General features: G+C 40.1%; 1 protein-coding gene across 2 annotated transcripts in view; it reads right to left on the reverse strand.

The window, feature by feature from the left end:
- The window catches only part of grin2aa (glutamate receptor, ionotropic, N-methyl D-aspartate 2A, a), a 339,421-nt gene that overhangs the window by 190,578 nt on the left and 126,052 nt on the right, over window positions 1-22,791 (reverse strand). For both annotated transcript variants that reach the window (XM_080206947.1, XM_080206946.1), the window contains exon 4: window positions 414-1,006. In XM_080206947.1, coding sequence (XP_080063073.1) covers window positions 414-1,006 — 593 coding nt within the window. The remainder of the gene's footprint in view (window positions 1-413; window positions 1,007-22,791) is intronic.

Raw genomic sequence — 22,791 nt, forward strand, 5'->3', positions numbered from 1 at the left:
GGTCTGCTTCAAGGTATCTTTAATTACTGTTTTGACTTTGGCAGTGAGAAAGTGCACAGAAGTACCCTCAGTTGATAAGTTCTCAAATCTTCCCCACTCTCTGTGTGGAAATATTTGCTTTGTTAGTCAACAGCTCTTCTGATTACATCTGTCAAATTAGAAACCCACATTAAGGCAGGAAAACTGTCTGACTATTTTATTACATACCTGGCCAGAGCTTTATAATGTGCAGCAGCAACTCACTCAAGTCGGACTCAAGGAAGGCCCCACAAAGTCTATCCCTTGCTTTTTTTTTGTTTTCTTTATTTCCTAACACCTTTTCATCAATAGAGAATTAAATATAGAAGTGTTAAATACTGAATGATCTTGTAGGTTTTCAACAGAACTGTAAAGCAAATATGTCGGGAACTTACTTGTGCAGTGAAAGAAACGGAAGAACTTTCCTTTCCAATTGGCCGTAACAACTTGTCTTCGCTTCAGGGATGTATCCATATTGTTCCATCATGGCAGAAGCAGCTGTTGTTATGATCCCAACACCATCTGTCACTCTTTCTGTCAGGGTGTAGTCCCACTCATCATACGACACGGAAATCAGCCCAGCTGGAAACTCCTCCGGTATGATGTCTGTGTTACCTGTTACCAAACTAGGCACAATCCAGATGAAACCATAACCTGTAAGGCCCAGCGAACGGGCTTCCTCCAGTATAAAAATGGCTTCATCTTTCGAACAGTACAACAGAATGACTGACGACTGTATTTTCTTCAGTTGGATTTGAGCCTTTGAATCCCCATCAACAGCATCCAACGTGATGGTATTGAGTAGTTCCCAGCCCACAAAACTGTTTTCAACTGTAGTTTTTAATATACTAATAAACTCATGGTATCCAGGGAAGGTGCTGGTCACAATTGAAAACACGTGCCAGTCATATTCTTCCATGATATTTAACATCACGCTAACTTGTTGGTGAATGGAAGCTCCAAACTGGAAAAAAGTTGATTTCTGATCCTGCAATTGAATTAAGAAGCATTTTAATGGCAGCAATTAAAAAAGTCAATAAGATTCAATACATTAGTCAATTAAATTCCAATGGACAAGTACACAGTAACTTGGGTAGGTGGAGTTTGTGTGGTAAAACATCCAAAGGTATTTCGCAGGGGCAGTTTCAAACAAATTTTGACAGAGCCACACAAAGAAATGTTAAGGACAGGTGACCAAAAACTAAAGAGTGTCTTAACTGAGGAGAGAGATCATTCAAAATGCAACAATCTGGTGTAGAACTATTTTGATTGTTATATGTCACAATCATCACAGTTCAACAGATCATGGTTGACTGACTTTCTTACCTTTGAGCCAAAGATCAATTTCTGATTCAGTAAAATAATATTAATAGCAGTAATAGCAATAATAGCAATAATTTTAACAGCAGTCAACATATTCTCAGTTGTGTCTATTGATCCTTCTCTTAATCCATGAAGTTTTTCACTACAATCTGCTACCAATAATTAGGCAGGAGCTTCTCAACATCCAGTCAAAATATTTGGCAGCAATCGTTGGCATCGGTACAAAGGGCAAAGAGTTTAAGATTATTTAACAGCTGCATTGGAACTGTATACTCAAATCTGCAAACTGCATCTGTTGAACCATTTTGCTGAAGAAAAGGAGTTGCATCCTAAGAATCCTAAATGGGTCAAGATTCAGATTCCTCTCAATGACCAAAATTAGGACTGAACCAAAATATTTTGAATTCAGAAGTTACCTTCAGTAAAATCATAGTGTTGTAGATTTGGTATCATACTTACTTACCAATCTCATTTTTAAAATACTTAAGCCAATTTTAATGCAGCTTGCCTGGTTGAAACTGTTCAAGTTGGCAGTTATGACTCATAACAAAGACTATTCCAATGAAAAAGAAGATTTTATTTTCATTCGTGTGACTGGACATCACCGGTCAGCATTTATTGCCCATATCTGGTTGCCCTTGAAGGGCAGTTGAGAGTCAACCACATTGCTGTGGTTCTTGAGTCACATATAGGCCAGACTAGGTAAGGCTGGCAGATTTCCTTCCCTAAAGGACATTAGTGAACTAGATGGATTTTTCCTGCAGTGGTTTCATGGTCATCAGTGGATTTTTAGTTCCAGAATTTTTTATTGAAATCAAATTCCACCAACTGCCCTGGGGGGATTCTAACCTGGGTCCACTAACATAGCTGAGTTCTACATTATAGTCTAGTGATAATACCACTAGACCATCGCTTCCCCAATTCTAGGAAGGGGGCGACATGTTGGCACAGTGGTTAGTACTGCTGTCTCACAGCACCAGGGACCTGGGCTCAATTCCAGGTTCAATTTGGGTCACTGTCTGTGTGGAGTTTGCACATTCTCCCTGTGTCTGTGTGGGTTTCTTCCCACAGCATTCCAGTTTCTTCCTACAGTCCAAAGATTTCCAGATTAGATTGATTGGCCATGGTAAATTTCCCCTTAATGTCAGGGGGATTAGGAGGGTAAATATGTGGGATTATGAGGATAGGACAGGACCTGGATGGGATTGTTGTCCATGCAAGCTCGATGGGTCAAATGGCTTCTTCCTGTATTGTAGATTCAATGAACCATGATTAACCAAGGATGTTACAGGTAATACTAAACTGAAAGAAAAAAACATATAATGTGGCAAATATTTGTGGTAAACTAGAGGATTGGGGAAGTTTTAAAAACCAATAAAAGATGACCAAAAGAGGGAGAAGATAAATTATGAGGATAAACTAGCAAGCAATATAAAAACAATGTGAGCTTCATTAAATATATAAAAAGAGAGAGGCCAGCATGAATGGCCCTTTAGAGAATGAGACTAGGGAAATAATACTGGGGAACCAAGAAATGGCAGAGGAGTTAACATCAATCTTCACTTAGAAGACGCTAATAGCATTCCAAAAATATTTAAAACAGAGACGAGGATGAATTTATTCTCTCAGAGAGTAGTGTGGAGTTCTTTACCGCAGAAGACTGTCAAGGCTGGTTCGTTAGGTATGTTCAAGACTGACATAGACAGATTTTTAATCAGTAAGGGAATCAAGGGTTATGGAAATATAGCGGGAAAGTGGAGTTGAGGATCCGGATTATCAGTCATGGCCTCATTGAATAGCAGAGCTTTCTTATTGGACTGAATTGGTACTTGTTGGTACTTCGGCTCCTACGTCTTAAGGTTTTATAATCATCTGTGAAACACCCAACTGGCATGCCCCATTGATCCCACTGGCTACAACTTTAATATCAATGAGCAGAATCCTTCTTAAATATGCAAATTAGGCTCTGATGACATTGTTTGGGTTCCACTGCTATTTTAAATGGCTGCCTAAACATAATGTGGAGATGCTAGCATTGGACTGGGATTGGCACAGTAAGAAGTTTCATAACAACAGGTCTATTTGGTAGCTCAAGAATTCGGAGTGCTGCCTCTTCATCAGGTGAGTCACCTGTTCCTCCAAATGCTTGTGCTACCAAATAGATCTCTTGGACTTTAACCTGGTGATGTGGGACTCCTTAATGTGCCAGTCAACCGAGCATGCAAGATGAGTCAGCACCAGGAGAGTATCAAAAATATACATCTTTAATTTTTACCTTTCTTAGTAGAACCAGAAGAATTAGGAGTAAGCCTTGCAAGGCAAGGTTAGGCACACCCAACCCAGCCCCCTCTTCCCCCGATTGACTTATTTAAGTATTGGGGACATTCAATTTGTGACAAGAAGTTACCGTCACCTAACGTTATGCTGTCCCTACCAGCTCACTGCCTTTCCCATCTGTTTTGGATTCTGTTCTGGCCTCGTTAGTCTGATTCCTGCCCCAAGTTAAAGTCAGGGTTGTTAACCCCAAATGCAAAAAGCTTTTAATAAAAAATTTGAATATACGTGAATCTTCAGTCAGTGTCAGCAAGCTATTGATTAGTGGATAATGTGTCCACAATCACATTCTAGCTAAATTTTATATGTACATCCTTCTCATAATGTTTGCATTTGGGTGTCATGTCTGTCTCCACCCCGATCTTCCCACTCACTAACTTGGCATCAAGGCCACCTGATGCAACTCTGTGCTGCCTTCAGTCAGAGGTCAGTCAATTCAATATTTACCAGTGAGTGAGCCTGTCTTATAGTTATACAATGCACTGAACAAGATTGGATAAGAGTCATCAGGGAAACTTAAATCACTAGTCTTCTAGAAGTCAAGATTTTTTTAAAAAATCAATGTTTAAAATTGATAGAAGGCTAAGAGGGCCTAAAATTAGATGGCATGGTGGTTAGTTTAAAGTTTATTTATTAGTGTCACAAGTAACTTACATTAACACATTGTAATGAAGTTACTGCGCAAATCTTCTAGTCACCACATACCAGCACCTACTCGATGGCACTAAGGGAGAATTTAGCATAGCCAATGCACCTAATCAACACATCATCGGAAACTGGAGCACCTTGAGAAAACCCATGCAGACACAAGGAGAATGTGCAAACTCTGCACAGACAGTGACCCAAGTTGGGTATTGAACCTGGGTCCCTAGTGTTGTGAGGCAGCTGTGCTAATCACTGTGCCACTAAGGTAGCACTACTGCTTCACAGCAGTTCATTTCCAGCCTTGAGTGATTGTGTGAAATTTGTATGCTCTCCCCATCTCTGCATGGGTTTCATCAGGATGCTCTGGTTTCCTCCCACAGTCTAAATTGTGCATGTTAAGTGGATTGGCCATGCTAAATTGTCCTTTGGTGTCACAAGATGTAGGTTAGGGAGATTAGAGGGGAAAATATGTGGGGTTTCGAGGATACAATCTTGATGGATTGCTCTGGGGTGGCACAGCAGCACTTCTGCTTCACAGTGCCAGGGACCCAGGTTCAATCCCCGACTTAGCTCACTGTCTGTGTGGAGTTTGCACATTCTCCCTGTGTCTGCATGGGTTTCCTGGATGCTCCTGGATGCTATAGGCCCCCAAATAATGACCTGGAGGTGGGGCAGGCTGTTAACGCGCAAATAAGTGGAACTGAGCCACGACAGATCAGCCATGATCTTATTGAATGGCGGGGCAGGCTCAAAGGGCTAGATGGCCTACTCCTGCTCCTATTTCTTATGTTCTTATGTTCTCTGGATTCCTCCCACATTCTGAAAGATATGCTGGTTAGGTGCATTGACCCGAATAGTCACCGGACTGTGGCAGCCAAGAGAGGTTCACAATAACTTCATTGGATGTTAATGTAAGCCTTACTTGTGACTAATAAATAAATAAACTTTAACCTGTCAGACAGTCAGTGCAGACTTGATGGGCCAAAGGCCTCCTTCTGCATTGTAGGGATTCAATGATTCTACAAAAATAAACAATGGTAGTTGATTTTACATTCCAATGTTATTAATCATCATCATTATTGCTGTCAGTGACATCTAACTTTCCCTTGAAAACTTGAGACACATCTGAGGGGTCTCTGTCCTAACTTCTAAAATATAGCATCAATAATCCAAATGATAATAATGCTACAATACAGATGCAGAAAACATCTCTTTGTTGGTTTACATCATCCAAAAAAGCTTATAAATCAACAAATAAGCAAAAATACAGAGAATCGGTGAGGGAGACAAAAATCTAATGGCCTCACATTTTCTCTTGGACTTTTTGGTTCTGGGCACTCCCATTTCAAACTGTACAATCTATGTTGCTTGGTGGTACATAACATGAGTATTGCTGAAAATTGAGACCAGTCAAACAGAGACCTTTTCCTCTTGCACTCATCAGGACAAATATATCAAATATCAAGTACCAAAACCCAAAGGGAATAATAATTTATACTGCATGAGAAAAGGGTGTTGATAAATTAGCAAATGAACTCTGATTGGCAGAGATATTGCCATAGGGAACGAACCAGGAATGGCTGAGATCTGCTATTCCTGTAAGTGTCCTGGTGCGTGCAAGAGGAAAAACTTTGATAGCATGTCCCTTTTTTCAGCAATACGTAATATCAGTTGATATTGTCTCAAGGTTTTGTTTATACATAGAATTTATAGCATGGGAAAAAAACCATTTAATTCAAAAAGTCTGTGTCAACAATTAATAGTATTGCTGGCCCTTCTCTTAGCCTACTTTATTCAACCAAATCAATATGTCCCTCCCTTCCTTTTCTTTTCCACCTAGGCCAGAAATTGATGCCCTGTGTGAGACTCAGACAAGGCCTAAAAATTAAGTGATAAGGTAGGGCACTTTGAATGTCGCTTGCCTGTAACCTACCTGTCTCTGCTGGAATTTTACCAGAAGGTTAGGTTCTAGGCAAACTTCCAGCTGTTAGGCCAATGAGACCCTTAGTTGCCATTTAGTGACAAATTAAGGGTCTCTTCCTGTTAAGGGTGCCAAATCCATATGGCAAAGCTTCCAAGTAAATCTTGATTACTTGGCAGCGGACTTGTGAGGGCAAAGGAAAGCCTCTTGTTGGGCACCCTGTGACCAGCTGAGGGCCCTGCTCATCAGCAAGAACCAAATCCAGCTTTTCCCCTACGGGTCTCCCAATCACCTTTGACCACCACCTCCCCCCCAACACCCCACTAGCGGCCACCACCAACCGCACCACCCCCCCCCGCCCCCCGAACTCCACCACCACTCACTGCAGCCTGACTGACTGACCCAATCAAAATCACCCCAATTATCTAGTAATCTGGCGATCATTTTTCCTCACCATGGACTGACTGCTGTTCCAACAGTGGCAATTGCTCCCTGTTGTTTTACAGCAGTAAAATAAGGATGCGGCATCCTGAGCCAGCAGAGGTGGGCTCACCCCTGATTTTTCAGCCAGTGGGTGGGGTCAGCATCTCCACATAAAATTCCCAGGCCTAGGTTCCCCTTAAATGCATCTGTAATATTTGCTACAACTTCTCCATGCAATACCAAGTTCCATATTCTAACCACTCTCTGAATAAAGACGTTTTGCCTGAATTGCTTATGGAATTTGTTTTGCATCAAATTTGTACTTATGACCTCTGGTTTGGGGATTCCCCACAAGTAGAATCATTTTTGCAGCATCTACATGATCAAATTCCTCCATAATCTGGAGGACATCAATTAGATCAACCCACAACCTTCTCTTTTCCTGCATAGAAGTTGAAACAATTCTGAACAGAAATGAGCATTACTTGGCAGCAGCTTACCCTGCAGGAAGTATTAAGTTAACTACCCTAGCGCATGTAATATAAAATTCTGAAGAATAAATTGTATTCACTTCCCTCTGGAGTTTTCATCAGGTTTGTGATGTGCGTTTCTATCTCCCATTTGATGAAATATTGGAAGAATAAACTGAGCATCTGTATATTGCTCATTCCAGACCAAGCAAAAATGATGCTGTATATTGAAGAACTAGGTTTTGCAAGGCACAACATGTTGGCAAAGAATCTGCACATAACACATTTCACAGGATTTGACTCAATACAATCTGTATTGTGGCAAATTTGCAATGCAAATTAGATGCCATCAAACCCAATTGACTTTTGCTGGTATTTCAAATGAATATTTTCCCTTTACAGTATATATTTCCAAGCATATTTGCTTATATAAATAGATTATTCACTTTCATTTCAAAATGCATTTTACTTCTTCTGTATGTATAACGGATTTTTAAATCACTAACTTTCTTTGCTTTAAATGAGAAATGTTTGCAATTCTCAGTTCTTGGTCTGTTCCATGATCTTGCATATTGTATAATATGCTGATAACTAGCTGTCTTTCTAAATTAAAAAATGTTGAGCCCAATTTCAACATCATTTGGATTTCTTAACTCAAAATGGTGATTAAATGAAATAATGTGCAATTATATACATTATGTGATAGAAATTACCCTTTAATGAAATTAAAATCAACTCTACATTGTACTGGAGGTCAAAGAAAGCAAAATATGCCTGGGCTGTTGAGATAGTAAGACATTAAATATTCCCATATGCTGAATAAATTGCAAGGTCGCAGGCTGGGTAGTGTGGGAGTGTGTGGGTGAGTGTCTGCATGAGTTTTTGCCAAGCACTCTAATGAATTTCACTATTATGCTGTGTGATTTTCCTTGGGAGTGTTTATTTTGCACAATCTGAAGGCTAGTATTAGCAAAAATTGTATGCGCTAGTGTGTGCACATCAAATGAGGCTTTACGTACCTTCGAAATGGAAGCATGAGATCTCAGGGGTGTTGTATTTTACAGTTGGGTTAGTTAACAGAGTGAATGCCTTCCTACACTTGGAGCAAGTGAATGGCCTCTTCCTGGTGTGAACTCACTGGTGTATTAGTACGTTAGATAACTAAGTAAATTTCTTCCCATACTTGGAGCAAGTGAATGCTCTCTTTCCATTGTGAACTCCCTCATGTACATTAAGGTTGCATGAAGACATGATTCTCTTTCCACAGGAAGTGCAGCTGAATGGTCTCTCCCAGGTGTGAACCCACTGGTGTATTTGTAGGTCCAGTGAATCCTTTCCCACACTGGGAGCAAGTGACGGTCAGGGAACCATCCATTCGGCATTTTTCTTGGTAGTATGGTAAATTTTCTCTGGTAAAGTTGGTGCACTATCACATGCCTGTATTTCTCAGTCAGTCAGCTCTATTTTCCTGTTCTCCAGCAAGCAACAGTTTTATGCAATATTAAATGGATTGAATGCAATTTCTCAAAGTGACAAGAGTGGTTACAAGAACAGGCGATAGCACTTTCTCACCCAGGGGACTTGAATTACATTCGATCCTAAATCATAGAATGATAGAGTTCCTACAGTGCAGAAGGAGGCTATTTGGCCCACCGAACCTGCACCGACAATAATTCCACCCAGGCCCTGTGTCCTGTAACCCCATGTATTTACTCTGTTAGTCTTCCTGACACTAAAAGACAATTTAGCATGGCCAATCCATCTAACCTGGACATCTTTGAATTGTGGGAGGAAATTAGAGCACCCGGAGGAAATCCATTCAGGCAGGGAGAGAATGTGTAAACTCTCCACAGACAGTCACTCGAAGCTATAACTGAACCGGGTTCCTGGTAACCACTGTGCCACATTACCGCAGCAAATGAAAGTCTCATACTCCTGAAAATTTTAAGGGCCCTAAATGAAATGAGATTATGCAACTTAAATGCAACTGTAATTGACACAGTCTAAGGGCACAGGATAACTCAGATATGGCACAAATAACCACTGGCTTTAATAAAGGGGGCCATAACAGCAGACTATGTGACAAATGAGAATGTGTAAATGGATGGATGTTTTGGGCTTATAGATATTAGCAAGTTGAAGGATTTTAAAGGAACAGCATATTATGTCAACAGATTTCCAATTAATGTTCCATTTTTTTCCATGTTGTTTAATGGAATTATTCATTCATTAAAGGTGACAGGCTAATCAAGATTAGAGAATATACTCATTATGGAAATATCATAATCTCTACCATCAAAGCAACATAGGATTGTATCTAAAAGTGAATAATGTAGTCATTATGTGGAATATTGAATAATTAAGGATAGGACTTCTGATCTGTATGATCAGAACTATATGAAAACTTAATGGAACAAAATTTTCATCATACCACCTGGACACTATAACATGCAGATTTCCCTTCTTTTATAGAACTATCTGAGTTTTCATTCTATTGAGTTCTTTGACATAATATACTTTCCTCTTCAATTATGCTAAGTTGCTAATATAACTTGTCTTATGCCCAAAATACTTCATTCATCTGCATTTCTATGGCATTTCCATTTGCCACTCAATCTGTCACTGTGACCTGTCTGAATTAAATCCTATTGAATTCAATGGAATGAAAATCAGATGGATTATTTGAAAGGAAATCAGCCTTCAGGATTCTCACCCTTATGATAAAGATAAAATGCCCCTAATGTGCCTACACAACATTAATTTGCATCCAACTATATGAAATTGGCCAAATTCCTCTCCAAATCAATTTTCAAATTTGCTGATGACACTGCTGTAGTGAGACAGATCTCAAACAATGATGAGACAGAGTACAGGAATGAGATAGAGAATCTCGTGAAATGATGCAGCGACAATAATCTCTCCCTCAATGTCATGAAAATGAAGGAGATTGTCATCGACTTTAGGAGCGTAGAGGAGAACATATCCCTGTCTACATCAACGGGAATGAAGTAGAAAGGGTCAAGAGCTTCAAGTTTTTAGGTGTCCAAATCACCAACAACTAGTCTCGGATCCCCAATGCCAACACTAGTTAAGAAAGCACACCAACACCTCTCTTTTCTCAGAAGACTAAGGAAATTTGGTATGCCAGCTACACCTCTCACCAACTTTTACAGATACACCATAGAAAGTATTCTTTCTGATTGTATCATAGCTCGGTATGGCTCCTGCTCTGCCCAAGACTTCAAGAAACTACAAAAGGTTGTGAATGTAGCCCAATCCATCATGCCAACCGCTTCCCATCCATTGACTTGTCTATACTTCCCACTACCTCAGCATAATTAAGGACTCAGTGAACCCTGGACACTCTCTCTCCCACCTTCTTCCATCAGGAAAAAGATACAAAAGTCTGAGGTCATGTACCAACCGACTGAAGAACAGCTTTTTCTCTGCTGCTGTCAGACTTTTGAATGGATCTGCTTTGCATTAAATGGATCTTTCTCTACACACTAGCTATGATTGTAACACTACATTCTGCACTGTCTTGTTTTCTTCTCTATGAGTGGCATGCTTTGTTTGTATAGAGCATAAGAAATAATACTTTTCACTATATGCTAATACATGTGACAATAATAAAATCAAATCAAATCAAAGTGTTAATATATAAAATGAAGCTTGGTGAGGGATGATGAAAGATAGCATACAGTTCCTAAGAAGGACAGTCTAAAGTAGAAGAGACAGCAGGAAGAGGAGGCAGGGTGAATCCTGGGAACTTACTCAACTAATACTATAGAAGATTGGAGCCACAGGATAGCTGTACCGCAAATCACTGGTGCTCATAGTCAAAGATTAGAAATTGTTTGGGAAGAGACCCTTACATAATTCTAACAGTAAGAAGAAAATGGACAGCAGGGAACTCACTACTTTCTTCATTCTTCTTAACTTCATAGAAGCCCAAAGTGAGAAGAGTGCTATTGAGAGAAGGGGCCATGATCCTCATAGCCTGGCACTGCCTGTAGAAATTGGTCTACTCCGGCATAAATCATCCATATTCACTATCACAGATAATGTAAAATATCAAAAAAGGCGTGGTTTTTAAAAAAGTCTTCAATGTGTTGCTAGAGAAAACAAAACTTATTACCAATTCCATTTGCTGTTTGAGAAGGCAGTGATGGCAAGCTGGCTTCTTGACAACTGAATGGCTTGTGTGGCTATTTCAGAGTCAATCGTGGGCATCTTGGGTTGCATTTAGGTCAGATTAGATAAGGATAGCAGATTTCCTTCCCTATAGGACATCAGTGAACCAGATGGATTCTGATGACAATCTAGTACCATTACTAATATCGTGTTTTTATTCCAGATTTTTTAAGTTGAATTTAAATTCACTATCTGTCATATGTTTCTTGCCCTTTAGTCCATACCTCTGATTTACTAATCCTGTAACATTTTCCATTCCCAGTGGACCTTGAACCAGCTCCAGCGTTTAATAAGATCATGACACAGTTTCTACATCAAATCCCCTTTCTTCCCTACCACCATGAATCCCTTTGTGCCCAAAATCTAGCAACCTTAGTCTTGAAAATATATTTGATGATTGAGCATCACAGCCCTCAGAAGCCTGGATTCATGTATTGCCTACTGTTCTCCTCCTCCAACAAATGAATAACAGAGAATCCCCATGGAAAAGCCTACTTTCCTCAGATGGGGAAAGCTAGCACGAGGGGACATAGCTTTAAATTAAGGGGTGGTAGATATAGGACGGATGTCAGAGGTAGGTTCTTTACCCAGAGGGTGGTGAGGGATTGGAATGCCCTGCCTGCTGCAGTTGTAGATGTGCCTAGTTTGGGGGCGTTTAAGAGATCCGTGGATAGGTTTATGGATGGAAAGGGATTGGTTTAGGTTAGAGGGTCATTGCTTTTTTAACTGGTCGGCACAACATCATGGGCCGAAGGGCGTGTTCTGCGCTGTAATGTTCTATGTTCTATGTTCTACTTCATTGCCTTCCTCTAGCGTATGAAAATTCTCTTAATCAGCTAAATCAGAATGAACCGAGGACCTTCTGACTTTATTGGTGCATTATCATACCAATGATCTCAGCCATTTGAGAAAATTGACTTGTTGTTAATGAACTGGGTTTACTGAATTGAGTATGCAGTCATTACCATTTCCCACTTTATAGTTCTTGACATTATAAACAACCAAACAACTATAAGAATTAGCGTAACATGCTTTTCAACTGAACAGGAACAAATATACATTAATTTTGCAACATAAAAACCCCACCGTTTCACAAATTACAAGAATAAAGTAGCTAAGTAGTTTATGCTATTTAATGCTATTTATGCTATTAACTATTTAATGTTTTTTCCAGACAGCAAAGTTAATGCTCAATACACATTTCTATCAGCAAAAAGTGTCATTTTAGAAGTTTTTGATGACTAATATTATACAGCATTTTTAAGAGCAATGCCAAAGGCATGGAACTTGCAAATTTTCAAAAAATTATTGATGAAAGTTTTCTCTTTTGATGTGGAAATAGTTCACCAGCCTTCAGATGATTAATTGAATGTGAATGTGAGTCCAAAAGGCAACATCATTCTACATGTTAAATTGATGGCATTTCAACAAATGCCAATTTGCCCTTTTTACTTCTAATACGGCATGAACAATCCCTAAAACCTAAAACTGCCATCAATTCATTAATTCACTGTACAAAATGCTGAATATTTCAGTGAATTAAAATTTGACCTAAAACAAACATCAAACTGGCTGTGTTTGTGCATGATCATAGAATCCCTACAGTGCAGAAGGAGGCCATCCGGCCCATCAAGTCTGCACCGACAACAATCTCACTCAGGTCTTATCCCCGCAACACCACATATTTACCCTGCTAATTTCCCTGACACCAAGGGACAATTTACCATGGGCAATCCAACTAATCCACATATCTTTGGAGTGTGAGAGGAAACTGGAGCACCCAGAAGAAGCCCAGGCAGACACAGAGAGGATGTGCAAATTCCACACAGTGGAGAGTGACTCGAGGTCCCTGGCACTGTGAGGCAGCAGTGTTAACCACTGTGCCACTCTGATCTCAGTGCACAAAAAATCACACAGCTTCTTTTCGGTGGAAATCTGATTTTCCTGTGCCACCTGGACCATTTTCCTTCGGCTTTTTCGCAGGTCAAGAGTCCAAAATGTGCATCCACCCTTCAGCTGTCAGGTTCCCTGTTTAAAATGGAGAAATTTCCTCCTGCACCACATTTTCATCCAGTGATGCAGGGGTTTAGGAGTCTATTAAAAGTGTGCTAAATTTGAGAGTTGGTGTAGGAAATGGAAAGCCACATGGGGAGCCTGGCATATTCAGAAAGGTAAGTGTAAAGTCTTTTCACATCTTCAGATTTCACGATTTAATACTATTTGTACTGCAGATGTGCTTTTTAAGCAGTGATTCATAATAGGGTCCTTTCCTTTAAAAGTAAGTTGACTGTTACATTGGCCACCCTCTGCATTTGGCCCCATGTATTACAGTGCTTTTCCAATGGAAACAGTACCATAATGCAGTGAGAAATTGTACAAAATAGCCTGTCAGCCCATGCTATTGTAATCTAAATGGCTCTGGGTGATTGGGGAAAAAAAGGCTGGTTCAGACTCTTGAAAAGAATCTAACCATTTGCTCCCTTACATTGATTGATTGGCAATCTGCCTTGAAATTGAAAGGAGCACCCACCTTCTCTTCTTTTCTTCCTGGAGGATAATTTATTGTTTGGTCAGCTGTCACCATTATCACTGTTTGGCTGTGTTTTAAGTGTTAGTTAGGTTTTCCATTCCATTTGAGAATGCATGACAGTTTCAAGAAGTTGTAATAACAAATTGTCCCTTTTATGTAGTTTCAGGTTTGTTGACACATGTTAATAGAATTACAAATATTGACATAGGCCGGGATTCTCACAGCTTATGTATTGCTCGAGCAGCGCTACGGGTTGGGAGACCACAGCGGGGAGCCTTTTGCGAGATTCACGACTGGGTGTCTCGAAAACACTTCTGAGCGCAATCGGTTCTGCGCCAGAAATTGACACAGAGCTAATTATCATATGGAAATCTGAATTTCCATATAATTAGTGGGCCTGGGACAGTAGTCTCTCTGCACTGAAGATTGGCACACGCGTAGTGGCCCACTCAGCATTATGCTGTGCTCTCTTGGGTGGGATGAGACCCCACCCCCTGCTTTTCAGTGCATTGCAGAGTGTCCGAAATTCATTCAGATAAATACGCCCAAAAACAGGCAGGAAATTCTGCCATTTTCTCACCTGGTGGGCACTTAGTTTTGTTTTGGAAGCAACCTGGCCATACTTTTTCACATGGCTGATTGCATTTTTTTCAAGACCAATGATACGGAAACTTTTATTAATTGAGATGTATTTTTTTTCACAAGGAATATAAAATGTTTTCCATCCATAGTGCATGGAATCTGAGACTGTACACATGAATGAGTGGCTATGAAGGGTACAAGAAGAGTTGGCATGCGTTGACATCGGTGATGTGAGAGGGCATGGGCAGTTATGAGGTTGAGTTGGAGTTAAGAGACTAAGGGGTTAGGTTGGGGAGGGCCTTTGAACCCTATTTGGAGCTGAGATACTCGGAGGGATTTTCCAAGCATTCCTGCTGGCACACCTTCTAAGTGATGTGCCTCTGCACCCACAATCTTCGCACTTCAGCATGACCCGTAAACTATACTGCAAACCCGAGATGAGTGCGAAAAAATAAAAATGTCATGTGAAGCCACACATGAGTTGGCTGTGCAGTTTGCAAGCCTCTGAAGTGTACAGGTCAGGTTTTCCTAGCCTACAGAAGATTCAACTTAGGTTTTCACAATTCTCTGCACCTAAATTTCAGGATTTGTTGCGGTTCATTTTGTCTTGGTACTTTACACTTAATGAGTCAAGGGTGTTGGAACATAATGTAGTTCTTTGATTTCAGAGAATCAAGGTTGTGTCCATTAAGTGGGGAATGAAATAATGTTCTGCCATTTGGCATTTAATGTCAGCAGCAAGCATTTCAATTTTGAGAACAGAAAATATTAGACACAAAGTAATGCACGTTTAGCTCCTACCCACTGAATGTGTTGTAACCTAAGGGCAGAACTACTCCCACTTGTGCATTAGAATGTAATTCTTATTTCATACACAAGTTCTTTCCATTCCAACAATACCAATTTAGTAGCAATTATTGCCAAAACATCGACAGCTTTGTGCTCCTGACTTATCCACAATAGACTGTCAAGTTCATTTCAAGGAAGATAGCTATAGTCATTAGAGAGGGAAATTTTCAGCCCCTTCAGATCCAGGTTGAAAAGGAATTGTGTTTGTCCAATCTACCATTCCAGTCCTCAGTGACATTTGCTATCTTAGGCACTGAGTAGCTTTCCATGCTAACAGCTTTACAATGAAATATTTTACTCTATAATGTGGGAACTAAAAGAGGTCAGGAATAATACATGACAAAGATTACCCATTAAATAAACATACATATGTGTGCAGTGAGCATGACTGTTCTAATCATGAAGATTGATTCACCAGCTCCCATTGCTCCCACTTGCCCTTGTTTACCAAGCCAACAGAAACAAATTGCATTTATATCATTATCGTCATGTGTGCTCTGCCCAAAGGCAGGTAGGTCCTTGACTCATACTAGTCTTTCCATATCTTTCCATCCTGTGCCAGTTTTTTCACTTGCTAATAACTGCCTTCAATTTTCAAGCCATCTCTTCCTTTCTCTTCCTCTTTTCTCTTGCAACCTTTTCTTTATTATATATCTTACTTGTCTGTTTCCTCTTAAGGGGCGGGATTTTCCAGCCTCACTTAATTCTAAACCAGAAGATCCCACCCGAGGTCAACGGACCTTACCATGGTCCATCCCTCGTCTGCTCCAATTTCCTTGGTGGGCTGGACAGCAAAAATTATCCCAAGGTATCTCTCTCTGCCCCAGTCGTTCAGACTTTTATTAATTACATTCAGTCAATCTCTTTGTTTGTTCACTCTCCATAGTATTTCATCATTTGTTATTTTTTCTGAGCTGTTGATCTTTCCAAAACCCACAGTTCAGAGCTATTGGGCAGGATTTTCCAGCCGTGCTTAGTCCAAAACCGGAAAATCGTTTCTTGGGTTGTTAATTCAGCTTTCTGGTTAGCAACAGTCTCTTCCTGTTAATAGTTTTTCCAGTTGCTTTCTTTGTTTTATGTTTTTCCATCTGCAGACATTATGCTTCCTAAGTATGTGAATGTTTGTATCCATTTGGAAACTTACTTTCATCTTGGTGATTTTGGAACATTTATCACTTGGTTTTGCTGATATTCAGTTTTGTTATGATCCTAGTTGATGTTATTACTGGACAAGTCAAATCTCAGGATTGAACCTTTGCTTTGGTATTCCACCATTTTGGATTGCCACGAGCTTTCAATCTTCCACACAATCTCTCAGATACCTAACCAGGCTAACAAAACATTATTGCTTCACAGGCTGTACTGAGGTTTCCCCAATCTTCAGATTACCACAGACATCTGGTTTGTTGCCTAGTTGACTTTAGATCTAGTTCCTGCAGCTGTCTCAATAGTTCAAAGCTCTTTTTTTTTGGTTTTTACTTAAATTCTCTTGGCCACAGCCTTGTTCCATTCCTATTCTTTGTTCCTTTGATTTAACTGTCTTCCTGAGACATTTATTTGTTCACATTTCTCTTGTTGTTTTCAGAAATCTGCTCTCTGTAGTCCCGCTTCTTCTGGCATTAGCTTACAACTATATTAGAAGTTCTTTCTGTTCCAGGGTGGCCTCTGGTTTCTAGACAACAGCCCAGATTTCCATTAAATCTTGTTTGCTTTCATGTTGTAAACCTTCATTATCATCCATGTATCTAAACCAAACTGAAGTCATTAACCCATTCAAATACAGAAACACAAAATTAAACTTGCTTGAAGTTAGTCTTAATTTTAATACCCACAAATATAAATTATTTAAAATTAATTCTGTTTCTTGATACATTAATTTCAAAGTTCATGACTGCTGTTACTCATCTATCCTTCTAATCCTTCTTCTGAGCTTGGTATAAGTGCTTGTCATCTGCAAATTCAACTAATGTTATTCAGCCCCACATTTTAAGGTCAGTTTCTGTGTCTTCAAACATTCCTTTAATCGTTGCTTATGTATAGACATTGAAGAGAGCTGTTAATAAGGCACACCCTTGTCAAACTCCTCTTCCAATTACAAATGGTTCCAACTTCACTTTGGCTACACTTACTGTTGCTTTTTGTCCTATATACAATTTTGTTTTATGAATCATCAATCTCTCTAGGGTATTAGAGTGTCTTTCTGCACTTCTACAACCTTAATCCAGTCAGCCTGATTGAATACTTTTTCAAAATCTACAAAACCTTTCTTTCTAAAGTTTTAATTAGCTGTACAGGTATTTCATCTATTTCCAGCCACTTTTTTCCAGATTTAATATCATTTATATGGTGCTTTAATGTAGTAATGTAATTGATTGAAGTGCAGGGCAGACGTGTCCCTGTAAATATTAAGGATAGAAATGGCAGGATTTGTGAAACATGGATGACAAGGGAAATTGTAAGTTTGGTCAAAAGGAAAATGGAAGCATACGATAGGTCTAGGCATCTAAGACTGACAAAGCCCTTGAGGAATATAGTGAAAATAGGAAGAACTTAAACATGGAATCAGGAAGGCAAGAAGGGGCAATGAAATGTCTTTAGCAAATTGGGTCAAGGAAAATCGCAAGGCTTTTTATGCATACATTAGGAACAAGAGAGTAGCAAGAGAAAGAGAATGCCCACTCAAGGACAATGGAGGGAAGTTATGTGTGGAGCCACAGGAAGTGGGTGAGATCCTTAATGAGTACTTTGTACCAAGGAGAAGGACACGAGAATATTGAGGTCAGGGATAGGTATATGAATTCTCTAGAGAATGTCAATATATCAAAGGAGGAAGTGTTGAGTATCCTAAATTGCATTAAGGTAGCCAAGCCCCCAGGGCCAGATGGGATCTATCCCAGGTTACTGTGGGAGCCTTGGGAAGGAATTGCTGAGGCCTTAACAGATATTTTCACATCCTCTTTGATCACAAGCGAGGTTCTAGAGGACTGGAGAATAGCCAATCTTCTTTACAAAGGAAACAGGGATAATCCAGGAAATTATAGGCCGGTGAACCTGACATCAGTGGTGGGAAAACTTTTGGAGAAAATACTGAGGGACAGGATGTATGTGCATTTGGAAGAAAATGGACTACTTAGTGACAGGCAGCATGGTTTTGTATGGGGAAGATGATGTCTCACCAACTTGATTGAGCTTTTTGAAGAAGTGACAAAAATAATTGATGAGTGAAGGCTGTGGCTGTAGTTTATAAGGAATTTAGTAAGGCGTATGACAAGGTCCCACGTGGCAGACTGGTACAAAAACTAAAATCACATGGCATTTGGGATGGACTGGCTAGATCAATACAGAACAGCCTTGGTTATAGAAGACAGAGAATGGCAGTGGACGGGTCTTTTTCAGAATGAAGATCTGTAGCTAGTGGTGTTCCGCAGGGATCAGTACTAGAACCTTTGTTGTTTGTCATATATATAAATGATCTGGTGGAAAATATGGGTGGTCTGATTAGTAAGTTTGCGGATGATACAAAGGTTGGTTGAGTTGCTGACAGTGCCGGGGATTGTCAGAGGTTACAATATCGATAGATTGGAGACTTGGGCACTGAAATGGCAGATGGAATTTAATCCAGACATATGTGAGGTGAAATATTTTGGAGGGTCAAATTTAGGTGTGAATTATACTGTAAATGGCAGAACCCTTAGGAACATTAACATACACAGGGATCTGGGCGTGCAGGTCCACAGTTTCCTAAAAGTGGCAACACAGGTGGCCAAGGTGATGAAGAAGGCATATGGCATGCTTGCCTTGATCAGTTGGGGTACTGAGTACAAGAGTTGGAAAATCATGTTGCAGCTATATAAAGCCTTGGTTAGGCCGCATTTGGAACACTGCGTGCAGTTCTGATCACCACACTACCAGAAGGATGTGTAAGCTTTGGAGAGAGTGAAAAGAAGGTTCACCAAGTTGTTGCCTGGTCTCAAGGGTATTGGCAATGACGAGAAGTTGAATACACTAGGATTATTTTCATTGGAAAGATGAAGGCTGAGGGAGACTTGGTAGAGGTCTATTAAATTATGAGGGGCATAGACAAAGTGAATAGTCAGAGGCTTTTTCCAAGAGTGGAAGTGTCAATTACAAGGGGGCACAGATTCAAGATGAGAGGAGTAAGTTTAAGGGAGATGTGTGGGACAAATTTTTCAGAAAGAGAGTGATGGGTGCCTGGAATGTGCTGCCAGAATTGCTGGTGGAAGCAGGCACATTTGCAACATTTAAGAGGCATCTGGGTGGGTATATGAATAGGGATGGAATAGAGGGATATGGACCAAGTAAGGGCAGAAGTTTTTTTAGTTAGGGCATCATGCCTGTCACAGGCTTGGAGGGCCGAAGGGCCTGTTCCTGTGCTGTACTTTTCTTTGTTTTTCAGTTTGTTCTAAAACATTGTAAGCTGCTTCACATGGCTGTTTTCAAAAAACATTTGTCATCAACTCGCAGAAAGAGAAGTTAGGACAAGAGACAGGTTTGAAAAAAGGGACAGATAGATAGAAAAGTAAAGAGGCCAAAGGGGGAAATTCAAGAGCTAGGCCCGTGCAGCTGAAGGCACAGCCACCAGTAGTGGAGCGATTAAAATCAGGGATAATAGGCAGATAATTTGAGTCGGGATATTTCCCAACTCCACAGACCTGCCTTATTTTAAAGGCTCTGTTACACTTAATCTTTGCTCTGGAGTTGCGTGGGCCTATTGACTCCAGAAACAAATCTTAGGTTGTCAAGAATGCGGGTAAGTGACTAGATGAGCTGGTGAGAAGGCCTGCCTCAGTTCTCTGGGACTTCATCCCAGTTGTTTTAGAAGCTGTTAAGCCCTTCAGCCCTCACCCCTTCACCCGGTTCATGATATTAGTGATGGCTCAGAAAATGTATTTAATTAACATACCGTTGATGAACTGATATCTTATATAATGCATTTGCAACCTCATTTAACATAATTTGGTAATACCTGGTATAACGTTCAATGATGAAGATATCTAAATTGCATGAAGTAATTAAATCCCAGGCTAATTTTCTTGGTTGGTTATTTCCATCATTAAATCTCCTTTTGGTGAGATTGATGATGATTGTTGGGACCTCGGGTTCCTGAGTTTTGTGTTTTTCCTTCTAAATCAGACACATGCAATTGTCTATACTGTTACACCTTTGAAGCTGGGATGGAACCTGACTTCTACATATAGAGTCGTAGATTGGCTTTTATTGGGTAGCAGCATGAGTCAGTTACTGGCAATCAGTTACTGGCATGGTGGCACAGTGGTTAGCACTGCTGCCTCACAGTGCCAGGGACCTGGGTTCAATTCCGGCCTCAGGTGACTGTCTGTGTAGAGTTTGCATGTTGTCCCCATGTCTGCATGGGTTATCTCTGGGTGCTTCCACAGTCCAAATGTGTGCAGATTAGGTTAATTGGCCATGCAAACTTGTTCTTTAGTGTCAGAGGATTAGCAAGGTAAACACATGAGGACAAGGCCTTAACTCACCTAGTAACCTTGGATAGTCCTGGAACAACTTTGACATTTCCTGGACTGCTTTGACCCTTCTTGGACAATGGGACAGTCCCTTGACAGTTGACCACTTCTTTGGCAACTAGATAGTACCTTGACAGTTTGACAGTTCCAATGAGTTCATGTGTAAAATGTGCATAATCATGTTTAATTTTAACAATCCCAAAGGAGTCTTCTCTCTCCCAGGATACCATCGAAAGGGTTACTTTACCTCTCTAAAGGGTTATCCTAGCTACCCAAAGAATCTGTCAAGTTCAAATTTCCTGTTGCTTGATCTGCTTTGCATATTCCAAGATTCATGCAGTTGGTGTGCAAAAATTAGAAGTCAATGGAGGCAGCCAGCTTTTCTCCAGCCCCCTCCAACAAAGATGAGAAATGCTGGATTTGGGGTGGGACTTAAAATCTTTGTCCATTTCTGCAATTTTTGCCACAACTGAGAGCCTCTCCACTCTGGGCTAGTATCAACATTTATGTGAAGCACTTTGCAATATTGTTGAGAGGCATGATAAAATGCAATATTTTTCTAGCTCTTTCTCATTCCTACATTTGCCTTTCCAAAATAAGATAAAAGCCCTTCCAGATATTAGTGAACCTTGGTTTTTAGCAAGCATTAGGAGGCTGTGTGAAATTTCAAATCCACAAATGTCCCAAATGTTTAGCTGTTCATATAAGGTTAAAAACTGATTGTGCATTTGAAGGTCTTTTTACGTGCTTATCTTATGTTTTCATTTGTGTATGTTTTATGAATTTTTAAAGTAGAATCAAGATTAGAATTTTTGTGAATCACTGAAATATTGAGATAAACAGAGGTTTTGAGCTGCCAGGGAATCAAGGGATATGGTGAGCTAGCAGGAAAGTAGAGGTGAGGCCAGAAGTAGCCATGATTGTATTGAATACTCGAGCAGGCTTGAGAGGCATCCTGCTCCTATTTCTTATGTTCAAAATTCTGATTAAGTAATTTATTCAAGATTTGGACTTATTATTTGACCTTTGATGAAACAATCACTTATTTTTAAAAATAGATCTATTAATCCACCAGTACTAAAAACTATATCATTATACCCCTATTACATAAACCTTCATAGAAATTCCTGCTTCCTGCATGCAGATCTGTGTTACAAGTTTAGTTTTTCTCTCATATTAATGTGTTTTTAGTTCATTCTGTAAACAATCTGAGTAATTATTGTTTAGGATTATGTCAGCACTGACAGATATCTAACTATAAAATAGCATCATCTAGGAGCAGAACAAGTGTATTCTCATGTGACTTGAACTTGATATTCACATCTATCACATGTTGTGTCTTCAGTCTCTTTGAAGACAAACTGAGAAAAACATTTCACAAGAGCTCAATTAAGCTGCTTTATTATAGACTGCATAATCATGCAGAGTCATGGGCAGGTTCACATAGATGAAACACTCCAGTTTGCCTTTGTATAATAATATTAAATAATGAACTTGCAATGCTGCCCTCCATCACTGAGAAAGACCATACTTAACTTATACAAAACTTCAGTGTCTTTCCAAAGCTTGCTCTCACTGATTTGTGCTTATAGCTTTACTGATTTTTAAATCTTCGTTGGGCCTTACTGATGTTCAGTTTCTTTGTCACTATTTTTTCTCACCCTCTACTCATTGCCAGAAAAGACTAGAGGGCTATTCTCTCAGCCTGCTGCACTGCTTTTGTAGCGCAGCGGGCCAGGAGACTCTAGCGGAGGTCGTTTCTTGGGCTCCCCCGCTGGGCGCCACGGCTTCCGTGCATCTCTGGCAGCTGGATTTCCAGCACTGTCAACTCAGCACCAGAAATTGGCACGGAGCTGCATAATATATGCAGGCCCTCATTTGAATATGTTTTAATGGGGACTGAAATCTCTGGGCCCACCAGCCTCCCCCAAAATTCCCACCCCTAGGCAGGAGTATTTCACTCCAGTAGTGTTTAGTACAGCTCCTCACTTGCGGGGA

This window comes from Carcharhinus amblyrhynchos, chromosome 18, assembly GCF_965287045.1.
Source record: "Carcharhinus amblyrhynchos chromosome 18, sCarAmb.v2.hapA, whole genome shotgun sequence".
Lineage (NCBI taxonomy): Eukaryota > Metazoa > Chordata > Chondrichthyes > Carcharhiniformes > Carcharhinidae > Carcharhinus > Carcharhinus amblyrhynchos.